Source organism: Stigmatopora argus, chromosome 6, assembly GCF_051989625.1.
Source record: "Stigmatopora argus isolate UIUO_Sarg chromosome 6, RoL_Sarg_1.0, whole genome shotgun sequence".
In the NCBI taxonomy this organism is placed as follows: domain Eukaryota; kingdom Metazoa; phylum Chordata; class Actinopteri; order Syngnathiformes; family Syngnathidae; genus Stigmatopora; species Stigmatopora argus.
Window position 1 is genome coordinate 13,662,170 of NC_135392.1, and position 18,087 is coordinate 13,680,256.

Below are 18,087 nucleotides of genomic sequence, written 5' to 3' on the forward strand. Positions count from 1 at the left end.
AACCTGAAAACATTGGTAATTGGAAGAGTACTAGTCAAAAATAAACTGATTACCTCACTACACATAGTCTAGCAGTGAGTCATAAAGTTTGCTAGTTTATCCAGAATACTAATTGCCCTCTAAGGGTTGTTTATGTCGAAGATGTAGCCAAGGGACATGCCTTGCTACCAGGCTGTAATTAATGCAGTTCTTCCGCATAATCCGAGTTTTTTCATTGTCAACATTCTTTTTTAATAGAGGATCAAGTCCACCGCTAGTGAAAGTAAATGTCAAATCTGAAATTGTCTAGCATTTCCGTAGGGTGGTCATACGTCCTCCATTATGCAGGACAGGCCTCCATTTAAATGCCTTGTTCTGCGTCCAGCGGAGCCTCAAGCAGGCCACTTGTGTTCTTGTTGGAGTTGGACCTGAATATAACACATTCTCTATACCCGGCGGTACTGCAGGTTTTATGTTTTTTTTATAAAGGCGCCGAGCATTTCGATTTTGAAAGACGTTAGGTTGGAGTTTGATTTGAAGAATTCATCTCAGCATCAAGTTTTCTGGGTGTAAAATAGACCAGGATAAGAAAAGTTTTAATTTCCAATTCACTCCACTGACTGCTTCAACTTCTAACTGTATATCAATGACCACGTCGTTTTCCCATCCATGTATTCTGATTAAGATTACATGTCGCATTACCATGACTGTTGTGCCGCATGACCTTCCTTTATTGTTTCAGTAGTCACGAATATGCTGATAAAGTAAGTAGTTGAATCCAATTCCATGACAGAGGCCACTCCTTGTGCATAACCTACATTATCTGTTCGTTGTCGGGAAATGTTTATAATCTTTTACTCTAACAGTAAATGTTCGATAATCTTGAATCTGTATTAACAGGTCAATTTATGAATCAGTGAGGCAAAATAGGTCAATCACTGACTATATTTTTGCAACTACAATGAAAAAAATGGCAACTAATAACATATTTTGTCATTCCAGTTATATCTACAATATAAAAACGCTTGCATCTTGGACTTCATGGAGGTAGTTTGATCAAAACAAGGATTTTTACGTCAAGGGAAACAAGATAAATGTGTTTGAAGTTATTTTTTCTGCCTGTCAAGCAGTGATACTGTTTTAAAATAGAAAAAAAAGGTATTATGTGTCCACAAAGTAGTTTTGATGGATATAAATTGATATGTCATTGTATGTTAGATTAGAATCTAGTATTAATAGGTGTAAGAGAAGTATAAGGAGGTGCGTAGGTACAGTTTCAGTGAGTTGGTTTTGTGTTTTTCAAATCGAAAGTATAACCTTTTAGCTTAATAATCAACCGTGAGGAAGGACATAATGCGTTCCTTTGTGTTTATCTTGTGACAATGCAGTGAGGTCACAGCAGTAAAAATCCACCCCTCCCTTTCCTGTATTTCTCTGGCACAGACTCTAACCTTTCCCGTAAACTCACTCGCTAGACAGGTATGTTGACCTTGAAGGAGGTCTCATGTTGTGTGTGTGCATTGAGTTTTGATTAGCAGTTCTCAACACAACAGGTGGACTAAAAGTCTAACAATTCCAGTGAGTTACTTCAGATTTATACGTCTGGTGTTCCAATCAGAATTTACAGAATACGCAGAATACATGCATGTAAATAAGAAGATCCCAACAAGGGCAATAGTGAAGTTACAAGGAGAAAAGACATTAAAGAAGGGAGAGGAATTCAAGTACGAGAAAGATGCTGATCTCCTTAAAAGTGATCATGTTGGATAGGATTAGAAATGAGACAATAAGAGGGATAGTGCTGTTAGGTGTTTTGGAGACAAGTTCAGAGAGACCAGACTTTGATGAGTTGGGTATCTCCAGAAGAGAGACAGGGACTTCATCAGTAAAAGGTTGTTGAGGGAGAACCTGCCAGGGAACGGGCTAGAGTTTGACCTAGGAGATGATACATCGATGTAGTAAGACATGAAAGTGGTTGGTGTAGGGAAGGGTGATGCAATAGACATTAAGTGAAAGTGAAGTAGAAAATCAATTCCCTGTGGCAACCACTCCTGGGACAGGCCAAACGTGTTGTACATTACACAGCACTTTTTGCCAACTATAGTCATTCCTGAAAACTGAATTTGCAATTATTGATCAGACTTAACATGGCATAGATTAAAAACAATGTATGGTGCTATAGACCTTCTATAATTGTATATACTATGTACTTAATGTCCCATGTTTCTGACGTTGATGCTCTGATTGACGCAATCACATTTTTGTGGCCATTGATTGAGACATATTTCCATTTTCATGAAAATAGGCTTAATAATTGATTTATTTTTAATATGTAGTCCAGAACTTTATCCCGAAACTGCCCCCCCCCCACTTCATTGTTTGTGTTACCAAATTCCTAAAGTTATTCAGTTGTCAACAAACCAGGCAATCCTTTAACTAAAGCATGTGTTTATTTTAATTCTTCTGCATGTACACAACTCTAAAAAAAGGTTACAAAAATATTTACATGTAAAATATTATTACTACAAAATTCCGTTCGTCAAAAATTACTATACAAAGATCCTTGCCCCAATAGTGCATATATGTTGATCCAGAATGGATGACAATTTTATTGATGAATAATTCCATGGCAATCATTAAAAAATGTAGGACATTTGTTTTTCTGAAATATTAGCCATATATAATTTGTGTGATATAATTACAACTTCTATTCAAAACATTCTATAAAGCACTTCATAATAAGTGATACGACAATACATAGTACACATTGCTGCAATTGTTCCGTTAATTTTCTATACTACTTGTCCACATTAGGGTCTCATGTGAGTTGGTCCTATCACAGCTACATATTGCAACATTACTATGTTTTTTTGTTGTTCTTTTTTTGCAACTCTTTTATTTTCAACGAGTTTAACATCAGATATTTTAGTAGAAAGCATCTTCTGGCGGTCCAAACATGGAAAACAGCACAAAAGAAAAGAAAAAAACATAAAAAATATCCATTTGAGTTGATGCAAATCTATTATCTATGATGATAATCAGCCACACAAAAAAGTTATATAAAATTTGGTTCATAAAACCTACTGCCACCAGAAACACTGGCTTACATTTTCTGTAACACCTTCCTGGAAAGAGGAAGTTAGTGTCTTAACATTTGAATAGCAAGATCTTCTCGTTGACAAGATAAGCCGGTAATTCAAGTTCTGAACTACTTTGGCTTTTTCAATCAACTGCCATGGAAAATGATGCTTTTACATGCCCATTCCTAACTCTTCAACTTTCCACCCACTGGAATTCTTTCCGAACTTGTAAACAAGCCGCCGGCCATCAACTCGCTCCAAGATTTCCCGCCTGTAGTAGTACCTGTGGATTGAGCAAATCATTTTTTCCATGTTCAAGATAGACAGTATATTGATAATGTACTTTAAATTTTATTCATTTTATTTAATTTGTTGTTGTAGATCAATCCAAGAAAGTAGATTGGTCAGGTAATAAGTAAGGTTGTAGTGTATATTTTTCCAATGTTGCCATGTTCCACTCGTACTGACCTCATAGCGCGACTGAGTTTCTCATATGTCATGCTGCTGTTCTTCTTCTTTTGGCCCCACATTTGAGCAACAGCCTCAGATTTTAGAAACTTAAAAACACCCTCTCGCCGATCTTCCCACTTCATCAGGCCTTGGTTCTTTTCTGGGTTGATCAGAATATCTCTGATGAACTCCCAAAGATGAGTGCCCCGGGGTGCTGCAGACAAGAAACAGGGAAATGTAAGCTCCATGTTAATTATGTATGTCAAACATAAACACGTATAATAAATCAAATATGTTTGAATTTTTAAAAAAATGCAGGTTTTTTGTTTTTGTTGTAATTTCACAATCATGTTCATACCATGTTTGTTCTTCTTCGATGGATCATAAATATTGCTGTGTTCTCTGCTGACTTTAGGAGGTCGTCCCCGAGGTCGTTTAATTTGTGACTCTGATTTCTCCTTCTTAATGAGCGTCTCTGTCAACAGAAGAAAAAAAAAATCAGATGGTTACTGACAACTACTGATACTAGATAGAGGAGTTGAAAGATTGTCAATTTTCAACTCACTTGAAATCAGAGGATAGGAAAACTCTGGGTCAGATTCTCCACTGACAGATTCTGGTGAGTTAAGGTTGGAAAAATCCAAGAGGCGACCTGCTGAAATATATTGAGTTAAATTTTAAATCCTTTAATTTCTCCAAAGTGCACGGGTAAATTCAGAATAGGAATGAAATTCTTACTTTGTGACGAGGAGCTGCAGTCACTATCAGACAGATACTCGTCTTGAAGAGGTGTCATTGTCCCCATGGTCAGGCTGAGCAGCTCATAATTATTACCATAGTCATACTCCAATTTGCTGACAGAGTCTTCATCTGTTTATAGAAGAAGAAACCTTAGCATTTCACTTGTAGACAGTGTGTAGTTCAGGGGTAGCCAACTCCGGTCCTCGAGAGCCGCGATCCAGTCTGTTTTCCATGTCTCCCTCCACCAACACACCTGAATCAAATCATTGGGATCGGTATGACAGCTTGCTGATGAGTTGATCATTTGATTCAGGTGTGCTAGAGGAGAGAGATATGGAAAACAGACTGGATAGGAGCTATTGAGGACGACTTGGCCACCCCTGGTGTAGTTGATCCTAAAAAAAAAAATCTTAAAAAGTCCTATACCTTGACCAAATTTGACAGTGCTGATCAAAGGGTAGTTCATGTTGTCAGGGAGATTTAGGTTGAGAAGAAACCTATCTAGGAGCTGGCAAGTCTCGTTAAGCTCTGGTCCTGATAGACTGGTTAGTTCTGTGAAGTTAAAAAAAATGGGATAAGGTGGTCACTTTCAACTCAATATGACATGGATTTGAGGTTTGCATTTGTGGATAAAGCTCATTTACATGTGAATAATGTAGCTTTACCATATTTGGCTTTGTGTTCTTGCAGGTTTTGGTGGAGATGTGGGCCAAGCTGAGGGCCAAATGCCATAATCATCTGGTCCAGGTTCATTTGGCAGATGGTGTTGCCGTCCATGGCACAATTGGACAAAGTGAGGGTGCTAGCATCAAACTTGGTGCTGTCGGCCTGGGCGCTTATCCACTCCATAACATTCTCCGATGTCCAAAAGAGGGGATTTATCTGACCATACCAGGTACCTTGAAAGAAACATGGCAGTTTGTTCAGCAATGCAAAGGCACTACTACATTGAAGGTGAGATCTTTCTTTGTCTCTGTTGAACTGGTATATTCACCTAATTAAACTGCAAGCACCATTGAAAGAATGACTTTTTTTAGGTGTGTTTTTAACTTTTCAACCTACATACTTTTCAAAACTTCAGCTAAGCTATGCTCTCAGATCAGTCTGCATCACTATTAGGTGGGGCTCTAAGGTCAGTCAGGAAAACAAAGACTAAGCTGTTCAAGCAATGAGGTGGCACCGCTTAATGCTTATGGCAAGTTAAATATTGACTCTCTAGTAAATGATTAGGCCAGCGCTGTCTAATTGAATGAAGTCATAGGTCCAGGAAGAAATAGTCTGGCTAAATGAATCTTGAAAATAGAGGATGTTTTTTTGTTTTGTTTTTTTGTTTAGTTGAAAGGACCAAAGGTATTTGCTTAAGAGCAGAGGCTTACAAAACTTGTTCAGGGAGATTTTGCAGATAGTTTCTCTCACCTGTGTTGGAGCTATAGCCCAGGTTGTTGTTCTGCTGCGTGTTGAGAATGGAAGTTTCTGGCACTATATCAGGAATACCATGCTGGTACATGGTGAGGTTTGCGTTTGTCAGCACGCTACTGAGGCACTGTGACGCCATGGAAACACTGGAAATAAGAATGCAAATGGTATCAAAGTTAAAATCTGAAGACAATTTAAACTTATTCAAAGTCGAAATAAAAGCCACTTTAGCGTAGAACCACACTATTAATATAATTAGAAATAAGATCAAAATGAAAATACAGTCCAAGTTAAAATCTAAAGATAATTACAATTTAAATTCAATCTAAGTCATATTAAAAGCCATTTCTGGTTAAAGGTATGTTAACATTTTATATTATGGAAAGTATGTTTTACCTCATAATAGCCACAGGATGGTATGAAACAGTTATAATCCAAGAGAATGCACCAACTTTATACTGTTTGCTTCTGTTTTGTATATGATGTCTGCCTGGTTTCCCTATGAACACCTGCCTCTTTGGCAAAGATGCACCTGCTGCCTCAAATAGCCTCCTGCAAATTTTAATACTCCTATTCAGAGTGGGGGCGGTCTCAGGTGAGTTCAGGGGAATTCCACATGAAGTTAGCCACGCCTAAAATCTTTCTTGTTTCATCCTCCGCTATAGAGCATGTTGATCAACAACTTTAACCTGCAGCTATATTTGCATTTACCGGTAAATAGGATCATGAACATATTTTCTATATAATTATTAAGTGACTCTGTGTTATTAAGAAAGAATGATCATTACCCCCATCACAAGTAATGTAAAACGGGCAGTTTTTTTTTTACACCGTAATGTATACAATTATGCTAAATATGAGTCATGGATGTTGTAGGCATCAGTAGGTGTAGTTTCCATTCCGTGACAGTGTGAATGTGATCAACTTTTTTTTTTTTTGCTGATGGCAACCAGTCCAGTTAACAGAACACTTTTTATCCACTTTTTACCCAAATTGGAATTGTTTCGCAATCCCCGCAGCATCAGAAATACATTTCAAATTTATAGTAAACAGTTTAATAATGCAAATACAATTCCCTAAAATAGTACATCTGATTTTGGATAGAAATTAAACTGAGAGTTGCTCCACTGGTATAGCTTGTTTTGGCCATTTTGATCTAAACTTGGAACAGATCTAAAAATGGAGTCAATTATAAACTGTAAATCAAAACCCTATGATCAACATTACAGCACTAAACACACACTGTGGCCCGTTCAGTAATCAAAAGAGGTCAGTTTATCTTCACGTGGAGCTAAAGGTATGCACGGGAATCAATCTAAACTCACTAGGTGTGTTTATTATGGTTCTTCTTCACTACCGTAAAGTATTAGATGAGAAGAATAACAAAGACTATATTATTTTTTCAGCCTGTTGGAAAACCTGTCCAAACTAACAAGATCCATAAATAACTGCAAAGTATAATTTAGAGACATTTTCAATTGGGAAGTGATTGAATTGAATAGATGTGAACAAAAAAGGACATAGTAAAACATTCATCTATCCATTTTCTATTCTAATTGTCCAATGTCTAACTAAATTTCTGTTCAAATAAAATAGTCGTCTTTTCTGCATGAAATACTTACAACACTGATATGTTATAATATGACGCTGAGTGGGGTTGAATTGAGAACATAGGGAACAAACTACGAATAAAGGGGTCAAATTGTTTCACTATTCTTAGTCTTTCAAAACAGAGGTCTGGAGAACAAATATTGATAACCTCCTCCCCCAAAAAACCTCACATCCCTGATCTGGTGTCATGTTGCGGATAGTTACGGGTTTCTGTTTGAGTTCTGTAGACAGACGAGTGTTTAAGATGGCCTTTAGTGATGCCTAGTGGATCAACTACAAACACCACTTCTGGAGCCTCGGCCATTCACTCTTACACTCATTGTAAATCATAAGTATTCTCTTGTAAATTCAAGTTTCATTTCTTATTACTTTAGAAGTATGGAAAATAATAAAATAATGATCACCATCAGCATTTAGACTATCAATTAATGTGTTTTAATGCATTCATGCATGAATGATACAATTATGTATTAAAAATATATTCCATTGTTACCGACGAAACCCTTTTTGCATTTAATATTATAGCAATATTAGTATTATTTTGTATATTTTACAGTTTCATTAGTCTGCTGTAGTGTGGGAAACTAATATAGAGTAACTAAACCTTTGAAGCAAATTTAGGGTAACCAATCCAAGCTTGAAAAAGAAAACAAAAAATGTATTTAATTTCATTTAATGAAATCTTATGTATGTAAAAAACATTTAGTTTTGGTAGAAGATAAAACAGTAAACCTGTGAAGATAATAATACAAGCACTGTTTTGCGGAGGCCTTTGGTTAAATAAGCCAATGGAAAAACATCTTAGTTTATTCCCAAATTTCACAACATGGCTCACACCCTTTTTACCCTGCATGTAAAGCCAACAATGGAATGCAGTCATGCTGGTTTTTACTCTCTGATGAGGCACAAGCTTTTATGACCTGAGGGTAAACTGGCAAAAGATTTCATCACCAGCGATTCACATCGTTTTTATTTTACGCCACGCTTTATGCTTCTGTTCCTAGGTCATAATAGCGGGGCTTTCCACAGATTCCATAAGTCAATAAACATGAAGCGTGAGCATCAAGCGTAACGTCACCACAGAGGAAGTGCAATAGCTTCCATGAGGGTGTGATGAGTGAAACCGCAATGGCTGGTAATTTGCCAGTTTTTCTGCAACTTTAAATATTCTTTGGCATATGCAACATGCCAAGCAGTTTGACAGGCAAAAACAATGTTTGGCTACCAAAATACTGTATGTTAACACCTACCCGAAGCCTATATTTTCCATATTTTGAAGAAAAAACATCTCTGAAAACATGTCTATATATATGTACAATATGTCAATATTCTATGTCCATTCAAACGGTCCAAAATCTGGTGAGAGTTAAAGTGATACAGTGATTGTTCACACAAAATGAGTTTGCCTACTAATAAAATATTTCATAAAATGGATTGGCAGACATTGTGGACTCTATTGGCGTGCAATGAAATATTCATGATTTGATTAATAATTATGGGAATATTGAATATTGTTGACAGACAATGTTAATGTCCTCACATTTTATTTGTTGTTGTGTTTCCTTAGAAGATGCCAAGCACCACAGACAAGTATGTAGTTATTTACATCTAATCTCGTTTTCTGAACCGCTTCATCCTCATTAGGGTCGCTGGGGGTGCTGGAGCCTATCCCAGCTGACTCCAGGCCTTAGGCAGGGGACACCCTGAATCGGTGGCGAGCCAATAGCAGGGCACAAGGAGACAGACAACCACTCACACTCACACTGATCATTAGGGCCAATGTAGTGTGTCCAATCAGCCTACCATGCATGATTTTGGAATGTGGGGGGAAACCGGAGTACCCGGAGGAAACCCACGCAGGCCCGGGGAGAACATGCAAACTCCACACAGGTGGACCGAACTGGACTTGAACCCAGGACCCCAGAGCTGTGAGGCCGACGTGCTAACCACTCATACACTGGGCCGCCCTTTATGTAGTTTCCCACACTGTAATTCACAAGAATTTGTCTGCCCATTAAACACACAATATTGCTTTTTTGTACCATAGTATAGACCATAAAATTATAATAAACATAATACATGAATGAACCCCATAACGTCCTGCGATTCCCATTTTTGTCAAAGTGAGATAACTTAAAAAAATAGCACTTAAAAAAAGTTTGAATGACAATAACATTTTGGCCAGGAGAGGGCGGTATGTAAACATTTTTATTAAATCAGGAGACCCTACAGGCAAACGTGGAGCTCAAATAACTTTTGATTTTGTCCAAACACAATCTGTAACTATTATCCTCACGAGAATCACGGGGAGTGCTGGAGCCTATCCCAGCCAATGACGGGCAGGAGCTATCATACACCCTGAAGTTGGTGTAATTTGTTTTATATTATTCAATATATTGCAAATAAGGTTTATTGTTTTGTGTGAATCTGAGTCTTTATAAAACACACACACTTGCACACATTTATGGTTGATCATTACTATTAAATAAGATAAACGAGACACATTTCCTTCGGCACAGTAATTTTTATTTATTCTTAAAATGTCATTGAACAAGAAATTTATACTTTTTACTCTGCTGTTCATCCCCACCAAATACAATGAAAATAAAGTAAACAATATTTAGAAAACACTCATGAAGACATCATTCATTATCATAGGCAATTTTCATGCGTTAGCATGTGCTTTACCAGTACTACTCTATTATTACAACTTTTCTTGCATACGGAGCAGCTGAAAGGCTTCTCCCCTGTATGAAATCTCATGTGTGAAGTTAATGCTTCTCTTCGAGTGAAGTTTTTGCCGCACAGCATACAACAAAAAGGCCTCTCTCCTGTGTGTAACCTCTTGTGTCGGTCCAAAGTAGCTTTTTGACTAAATTTCCTGCCACACTCAATACAGCCAAATGGTTTCTCCCCTGTGTGACATGACATGTGTCTCTGCAAATTGGCGTTGCTTTTGAATATTTTACCACACTCCGTGCACCTGACGCCCTTTCTCCATTTGGGAATGCTAAGATGAGGTTCGGGATCACTGTCCTGCCACGAATCCACAATTCCCTGAGAATCAGTGATCTGGTTTCTGTTGTCATTGAAGTGGACTATCTTAGGAAGTGCTGGCTGACTGTTGGTAGCTGCTTTTGTGATATTTTCGACATTTAAACCTACAATGTAATCTTCATTGAATTCATTTGCTAGTGACTCACATAAACTGGAAGTAGAAGGTTTCACCTGTCTATGCTCAACACTTGTTTCTTGCTGTTTTGTAAAGGAAAGAGGGTTCTCATCCACATTTTCAGTTTCTAAACTTAGGTCTTCCAATTTTGCATAATGATTTAAAATCGGACTTGTCCAGACTTCCTCCAATTCCTCTTTAACATGTGATGGATCTAGGGTTTCTTGGTCCAGACTTTGGCCCCTCTCTTGATGCACAGGGATGGGCTTCATGTTGATTGACACTGGCTGCATGCACTGAGACGCATCTGCAATAATAGCATTAAAGGAAACACTCATTCAAGGATTAAGGCGCTGATCGCGTAATGTTGTAATGATACAAAATAATCGGCTATTAACGGACAAACCTGTTCGATGATCATCGTTTGTTATGCTCGGCATTTGACCACCTTCCAGCAGGCTGCGATGGTGCTTGAGCTCGTCCTCATACTCGGCTATTGTCTTTTCAAATATCACCATAATCTCCTCAACCGCTACGGTCAATCTCTCGCTGACAAATGCTCTTAACAATTGAACAGAAGGCATTTTGAATGTAATAGCCAATCTATAACTTAGCTGCCGTCTTGTGTTGCTGTTCACCCTTTTTCTTCTTCTCACAACTATTATGTTTGATGGTGCATACCGCCACCTACCGTTCAAAGGCTACATTAAAAAAACAGGAAGGCTACTGTCGCACGGCACAGAGAAGGTGCGTTTAAGATTTGAAGCAGTTTGAAAAAGATATTAACGAAGCGATTGTGTGCAAATGTTTGCTGGAAGTAGAAACGCGTTTTTCCTTTTTTAAACTTATCGCAAATATTATCTTGGATTGTGATGTCATTGCAATATGACTAATATGCATTACTGCAAATGTTATTGCCACCATGAAAAAGGTGATTAGAGCATTCAATCCACTGTGAAGCAGCATAGCTTGAATGTAAATTAGTCAGATGCATTGTCATTTTATTTATTTTAAGATGTCTTATTTTCCCTAATCAGGGGGATTTCTTTTGTCCATCTGGGATTTCCTTTTGTGTTCCTGCCTCCATGTTTGACTCTGTGTTGGCCGTTGAGCTCAGGGAGGGGCTCAAAGCAGCATCCTCCTCATTTATTATTGGCTCCTTCCTCCTATGTGTCGGTGACTGTAATGAAAAGGAGGTTTGAGCAGCACTGTGACATCTCCCCCCGCCTCCCATTCACTCTTGTCTTCTCCCTGCCTCCCTCTCATTGCTGTTCTCTGCACTTGTTCTGTGACTGACGGTGGAGATGGGCGGTCATGTGATGTTTTAATACCCCGGGATTTTCTGCTGGGCATGCTCCGAATCGCCTCAGTCCAGACCTATCTGACGAGTGCTTGCCTATTGATTGTCCATCCAGCTACTCCTTTGCATTTGCTTTTTGGAGGATAATAATTGACACTAATGTTGAACATGGTTCTACCAAATACGACAGAGTGTTAGAGCGCTGCCCTTTAATGCCTTGGTTGGAATATATATTTGGTGAAAACAGACAGAAGAAAGACGTGGCATCATTAGTGCTGCTTACGGGTAGGTGACGTGCTCCTGTTTAATTTTTACTCTATTGTTGTCTGGTACGGTCATAGTAGTAAATCATGTCATGTTGTGTTTCTGTTCAAGAATATGGAATTGCTCTATGATTGGATTACCTAAAAGATAACACTGGAAGGGTTGCACGAGTGTGTTTAAACCAGGGACCATTTTTTCTCATGCATTTATCATTCTTGGACCATTTTCATCTTATATGCATCATCCATAACACATCATCACAGTATTATAGATGTGTTAATGTAGTCCAGATGGAGAAGCTGTTAATTCTCTGTTTCATTCTGAAAAAAAAACCCTGTCCAACCTTGAGTGGTGCATTAATTAAGACACACACTTGTGTCACACTTCTACCAGCCCCATAAACACAACAAAAATCAAAATGAAGAGATTTTTCTTCATGACTATTTCCTAAAAGCCTCTAGGGTGATTGACAGGCCTTGACTCAGCATCACCATGGTTGCCAATGGGAACAAAATTGTGGTAAAGGCCAGTGTCTCCCAACCTTAATTGCGCCAGGTCACTCATTGTACAGTAAATCTGAACAAAAGAAAAAAAACTCACAAAATATTCTATTTGCCCTAAAATATTCTGGGTTATAAATGGCGATATGGTCATACATTAGTTTATTGCCATTTGTTTGGGGTGATCTTATCATTTATCTGCCTGCTTCGGTTGATATCATGCATGAAAGAACAACTATATATTTGAGATTAATAATGTCTCATGGCAGATTAATATTCCTTGAAGCCCTGGTTAGAAAAAATAAAATAAAATAAGATGTTGAGAGTAAATGACTCTTGTATACACTGCAATGTCGTGTTTACATGCTTTGACCTTGCCTTTGTGTTTTCCTCCTGATATCCTGCTTTCTTTCACGTTCCTGACATGCATAATTGGTTAATTGTCCATTGGTGTGCATGCAAATGGTTGTTTCACTGGCGATAAGTCGATTGTGTGCTCCAACTCTTTTCTGGAATCAGATTGGATTGGCTTTAGTTAGCCTGGGACTTTAAGGAGGAAACACAATTTATATACATAAAAAAGTAAGAATGCAAGACTCCTCAGGAATGTAAATTGAATCAAACCAGTGAATAGAGAGCAGACCAATCTATCGGTTCTTATGAAAAAGACAATGCCTATTGCCTTGGGAAAGCACATTTTGTTTAAATAGACTGTTTTGGAATATTTCAGATGACTTTTGACCACATATTTTATCATTAAAAATGAATACGTATTGCCAAATTCTTTTTAAATGGGTATTTTAATGATGCTTCAAACACAACTTTTTTCCATTTGATGTTTAGTTTTACAGTGATAAAACAGACTGATATGCAATGTTTTAAATATTTGAAAATATTTTTCAAGTGAGTCATGAAGCCTTGGAACATATTTACTCAGTGCCAAATTAAATCTATAAAATATAAACCAATCATAGACAGACCCCACCTTTAGATGGTGGTGTGTTCTTTCTTTTGAAAATTGCAGAATTCCACACAGTTCTGTTACCTGTGGCTTTAGAACCTACTATGGCTTTTCACTCACTTATGTTGTTATAATAAATTAAGGAATAAGACTGTCAATAAGCTAAGTTTCACCAACAATGAAAGTACACAAAATAATCAACTTGTTTGATGATCTTAAATCAAATCTTTTGGTGTTACAGGACTTTGGATATCCAGTAAATAATATGATCCAGAACATGCCAGAAAATCAGACTATGACACATTTACAAATACAGTCGCCTTGCCAAAAATGCAAGAGGAGGGAGGGTAATGTCTGTTTACTGTAGTCACAGACTGTTCATTAGAGTGGGGGATTATCACACTTAAGTGTTGTATGTGTGCTGCACTGTCACTCATTTTATCATCATTGCCTCCTTTGACAAAAAACAGTCCATCCCTGCTTAAAAATGACCTCGAAGCAATCTATGTAACTTTATTCTAAATAATCATGACTATTGGCACATCCATAGAAGCTAAAAATAAGCAGAGATTTTAGTGTGGGTGTGTCTATGGTGCTGATGGCCACATGTCTGTGTTAAACTAATCCAAGCCAATTCTACTCCAATCCTCCCTGTAGAGCAGATCAGAGGCAAAGCAGGATGAGACGGATTTGATTCAAGCTTTCAGTACCACTGTCATCAGTGTGTTCCTCAATTCACATTTGAAGAGGAGAGGGAGAGCTAGTATGTAATTAAAGACCCAGTTTTGTATTTTATTGCTTTTGTTTTTATATCCAGGTCATTTGCTGGGCAGAGCATTCAATCAATGCTCCACAATTTGGAGAATAAAACCAGTGGAATACGTATTGAGGACAAAAGCAAGGTAATTTAGGCTTGTCTGAGGTACAGTAGTTGATTGAACCCATATAGCATCAAATGTTTTGCAATATTAGACACTATGTTGCATGTGCACTGTAACTACAGTATTCAGTATCACCAGAAGGCCATTAGTGACTCTGAAAGGCGTCACACAGTGAGACAAAGACCATTAGTGATTGCCCAGGAGACAAGAGAGGGAGAACAGAGGTGCGTCACAAAAAGAAAAGTAACAGGGAAAAATAGAGGAAATGTAAATACAAGATAATAATCTTGAATATACGTATAATGGTTTCTTCACTATTTGCTGTGTTTAGCTCAAATTCATACACCAAACAAATACTTTCACCAGCAAGTCTAAAACTACTACAACAAGATTCAGTGGCGGTCCGTGCATTTTCTAGTGGGGCCTTCAGATATCGGAATCAATCCAACCCTCAAAAAGTATTTTATCGCTATAAAACCTCTACTTCATCTACAGTTGCGACACATAAAAAATCATCAATAATAACCTCGTACAATTGAAATATTATTTAGGAATATAGCCATATTTTACTCACCAAAAATCCTTTTTAACTGTACACAATATCCATCCTCCTTTCTTTCCTCCTTTTCTATCGCCATCAAAGCTAATGCTGAAAGTCGAGCCTGTCCTTTCGTATTTCTGGCATACGTTTTTATTCGATTTAGTGCTGAAAATGTCCGTTCCCGGTTGCAACAGGCTTGCTTGCTTTGGAGTTGTCCGACCTTTCTTAATGATGTCCAGCTTTTTTTTTCTTGAAAAGTCCGTCTTGAGAATGGCTTTAAATCAACACAACAATATATTTGCTTGTGCAGCTTGCTCGAGATACAGTTTGGTAGCTCTGGCTAATCCACTCTATGACTAGCCAATCATATTTGGTGAAAGCAATGACGTATCCCTACGCCTGCGAGAAGGCAATGACGTATCCCTACGCCTGCGAGAAGGCAATGACGTATCCCTACGCCTGTGAGAAGGCAATGACGTATCCCTACGCCTGCGAGAAGGCAATGACGTATCCCTACGCCTGTGAGAAGGCAATGACGTATCCCTACGCCTGCGACAAGGCATTGTGGTGTTGCCAACTCGAAATCTGATTGGTTAAAGCAACAGTCTTATCGACGCTTGTTTAATGCAGAACTGATTGTGAAGGCCTTGAGGCAGATTTCTGACCCTGGCAACAAATAATGACTGAAATGTGATTGGTTAAATGCTTCAATATGAAAACACACACCTGGAAGAAGTGCAACCAGGGGGAAAGGAAGCTAACAGACAATTTGGAATTATTTAATAAGTATTGATGGACAAAATATAATATATGATTCTGATATTTCTTAGGCCAGCAGAGAAGGCCTTGAAGGCCCTCACGGCCCGCCACTGACAAGATTGTAGTACAGGTTACATTGATATCAATTGAGTCATTAAAAATATGATACTTCTATTTTCCTCCTCTGTTTGGGGTGCACAACCAATCAGTTTACAGTACAGGGTAATGACATACATTTTAGAAACTGCTTTTTTCTTTTATATATATTATTTGTTTCCACAGTTTGAGCCTTTTTGCTAAATTCAATACATTAAAGTCAAGACTGGATTAAGAGAATAACCCCATTGGATTAATGAGATTATGAAGAGGTGCATTGTTAATATAAATGCATACAGTGGCTCGCAACGCTAGCCAGTGATTATCTTTGTGATAATTGAATGTTACACTGTTTGTATCCTGCAGCTTCTGTTGATTTGAACTAAGATGACGCCCTCTCTTCGAGTTGTGGGAATTAGTGAGAATGGTGACGGGTTCGCTCACTGAACTCCTTGCATGCAGATGATGCACAATCCGATTTACTTTTGCCTCTTTACAGTCAATCTTTAAATCTGCCATGTCATTAATTCTGCAGACTGTGAATGTGCAGTCACTCTGCATCATCATCATCTAAGCAACCTATTTATATAACTTTCTCCCCCACCCTCTGTAGTATATTCATCCCTCAGTGTATTTGGGTATGCAGAAGTTGGTTTTTCATCAAATGGGAGCTGTCTAATCTCTCACAACAGCTAGTGTGAAGAGCTATAGAGTGAGATATTGTATTTTAAAGACACCGAGTTTCTAAAACATTGTGATGAAACTCGATTATTGTTTAATAATTAGTACGTCTTACATCATCGGGGGGACAAGGCCAAGGGAAGCAAGGGTCTGCCCTACTGCACTCACGTCATTAGACAAAAAGGCCACTTGACGGGTTGGCAATTAAATCAGACTGTTAACCATGTAAACCCATCTTACTGATGGAATTACAACATTAGGAAATTCAAAGTAAAAAACTAAACTCAGTTAAATGCACATCACATTATTATTACAACATTTTCCTACTTATCAAGTAATCAGCCAACTAAGAGCCCTTATTTGATTTTTTCCAAATTGTTCATCACTTTCTATTAGCCTGGATTCTCTGCTTGCTACCAGAGGAATTTTTATTTATTCATTTTACAAATTGTCTCTTTTTTGCCAATAACAAAAGTCAAACGGACATGTATTGGTCTTGGTAATTTTCAACCAGCCATTTAAATGGGTATATTTTTATTGCATGAAAATAAGTGTGGGATCGCCTTATAGAAACTTGACTTGTATTTCTCCCCCATGAGTTGCTGATATTCACTCTGCATCACAGTCACACGATCCTCTCGACTCTTGAACTCTGGCAAGTTCAAATGTAATTGCGTTGCCCAGTGCAACTTCTCTTCAACCAGGCCACATGATTTGTTTCTGCTTATTTCATGACATGGAGTGGAGTGAAGTCCCAGTCAGTTACATTTGCGTGCGTATATAATCACTACTTGTGATGATGTACAGTATATTTAAGAAGAAGAAAAAACAGCCTTTACCACACATGGTTGAGAAAAAGAAGTTTGGTCTAGCCATGATCACTCTTGTGGCAATTTTTTTTTAATGTAGAATACGTCCCTTCACTTTGTGAATATCCCTTTCAAAGGGCAAATTATTAACTTTTCATCATAATTGTTGTAAATGTTGGTTGGTTGGTACGTTTCCTAAATGAAAGTTTCATTATCCCGAGTTTTTGAATGTATTTTTCTGGGGTTGGAATGGTTCTTGTGACACGATTTTGAGAGAAATTGTAAAATCCAATTTTCCTTCTCTGACACTTTTAGTGTGGTTATGAAAATGATACAGAAAATGAACATTCGGTGAGATGTATGGTCAAGGCGCCGGTGTTTCTTCTCAATGACACAGCTTCACCAACAATCAAACAATGTGGTGTCATGGTCAAGACTTTAGAAAGTTAATTCCAATTGATATTCTTCACAATCAAAAAGCACGTTGGAGTAGACTCATTTGTAAGTTAAGTTAAGTTTTCATTACTTCATGTGCTTCGTTTAAAAGAACATTCTTGAATTGTAACATTGTAGTAGGCAAGGGGGACAGCTGTCATATGGAGGGTGTCTGAGAAAATCATCTGTTAGCTGCTCGTCTCTTTAGTGGCCAAAGAACTAAATAAGCAAAGCATTGAACTCTGTTTGAGCGAGAGAGAGATGACCAAGATGCCAGTCCTGCTACAAATTATCATGGAAGCACATTGATTATAGACTGGATTTATATGCAGGGTCTATTTTCAGGACTGCATGTACGTCAGCACAAACATGTATATCTACGTGGGCATTCTCTAACCAGGAAAACAAGTA

The 18,087-nt window shown here is 37.9% G+C and overlaps 3 protein-coding genes across 7 annotated transcripts in view; 1 reads left to right on the forward strand and 2 right to left on the reverse strand.

The window, feature by feature from the left end:
- Positions 1-2,410: 2,410 nt before the first annotated feature.
- Positions 2,411-6,225, reverse strand: elf3 (E74-like factor 3 (ets domain transcription factor, epithelial-specific)). Of its 2 annotated transcripts, none has more exons than XM_077602539.1 (9): positions 6,063-6,225; positions 5,667-5,812; positions 4,916-5,149; positions 4,677-4,802; positions 4,248-4,379; positions 4,075-4,161; positions 3,868-3,984; positions 3,528-3,723; positions 2,411-3,342 (listed from the first exon to the last, which is right to left on the reverse strand). In XM_077602539.1, exons 1-9 carry the CDS (start codon positions 6,065-6,067, stop codon positions 3,231-3,233), a joined length of 1,155 nt encoding a protein of 384 aa, XP_077458665.1. In that variant the 5' UTR covers positions 6,068-6,225; the 3' UTR covers positions 2,411-3,230. The 2 variants fall into 2 exon arrangements, with proteins under 2 accessions (XP_077458665.1, XP_077458664.1); XM_077602538.1 differs by having other exon boundaries at positions 4,075-4,164.
- The window catches only part of plekha6 (pleckstrin homology domain containing, family A member 6), a 56,556-nt gene continuing 43,410 nt past the window's right edge, over positions 4,942-18,087 (forward strand). For 2 of the 4 annotated variants that reach the window (XM_077602509.1, XM_077602512.1), the window contains exon 1: positions 11,708-12,034. The gene's annotated coding sequence lies outside the window, so the exon portion shown is untranslated. Of the gene's footprint in view, positions 5,205-11,707; positions 12,035-13,301; positions 14,377-18,087 lie in introns of those variants that run through there. The other 2 variants (XM_077602511.1, XM_077602510.1) reach the window with 2 other exon arrangements.
- LOC144075484 (uncharacterized) lies at positions 9,782-11,126 on the reverse strand. The gene is made up of 2 exons (XM_077602541.1): positions 10,856-11,126; positions 9,782-10,756 (listed from the first exon to the last, which is right to left on the reverse strand). The coding sequence occupies exons 1-2, from the start codon at positions 11,031-11,033 to the stop codon at positions 9,930-9,932; spliced, it is 1,005 nt and encodes a 334-aa protein (XP_077458667.1). The 5' UTR covers positions 11,034-11,126; the 3' UTR covers positions 9,782-9,929.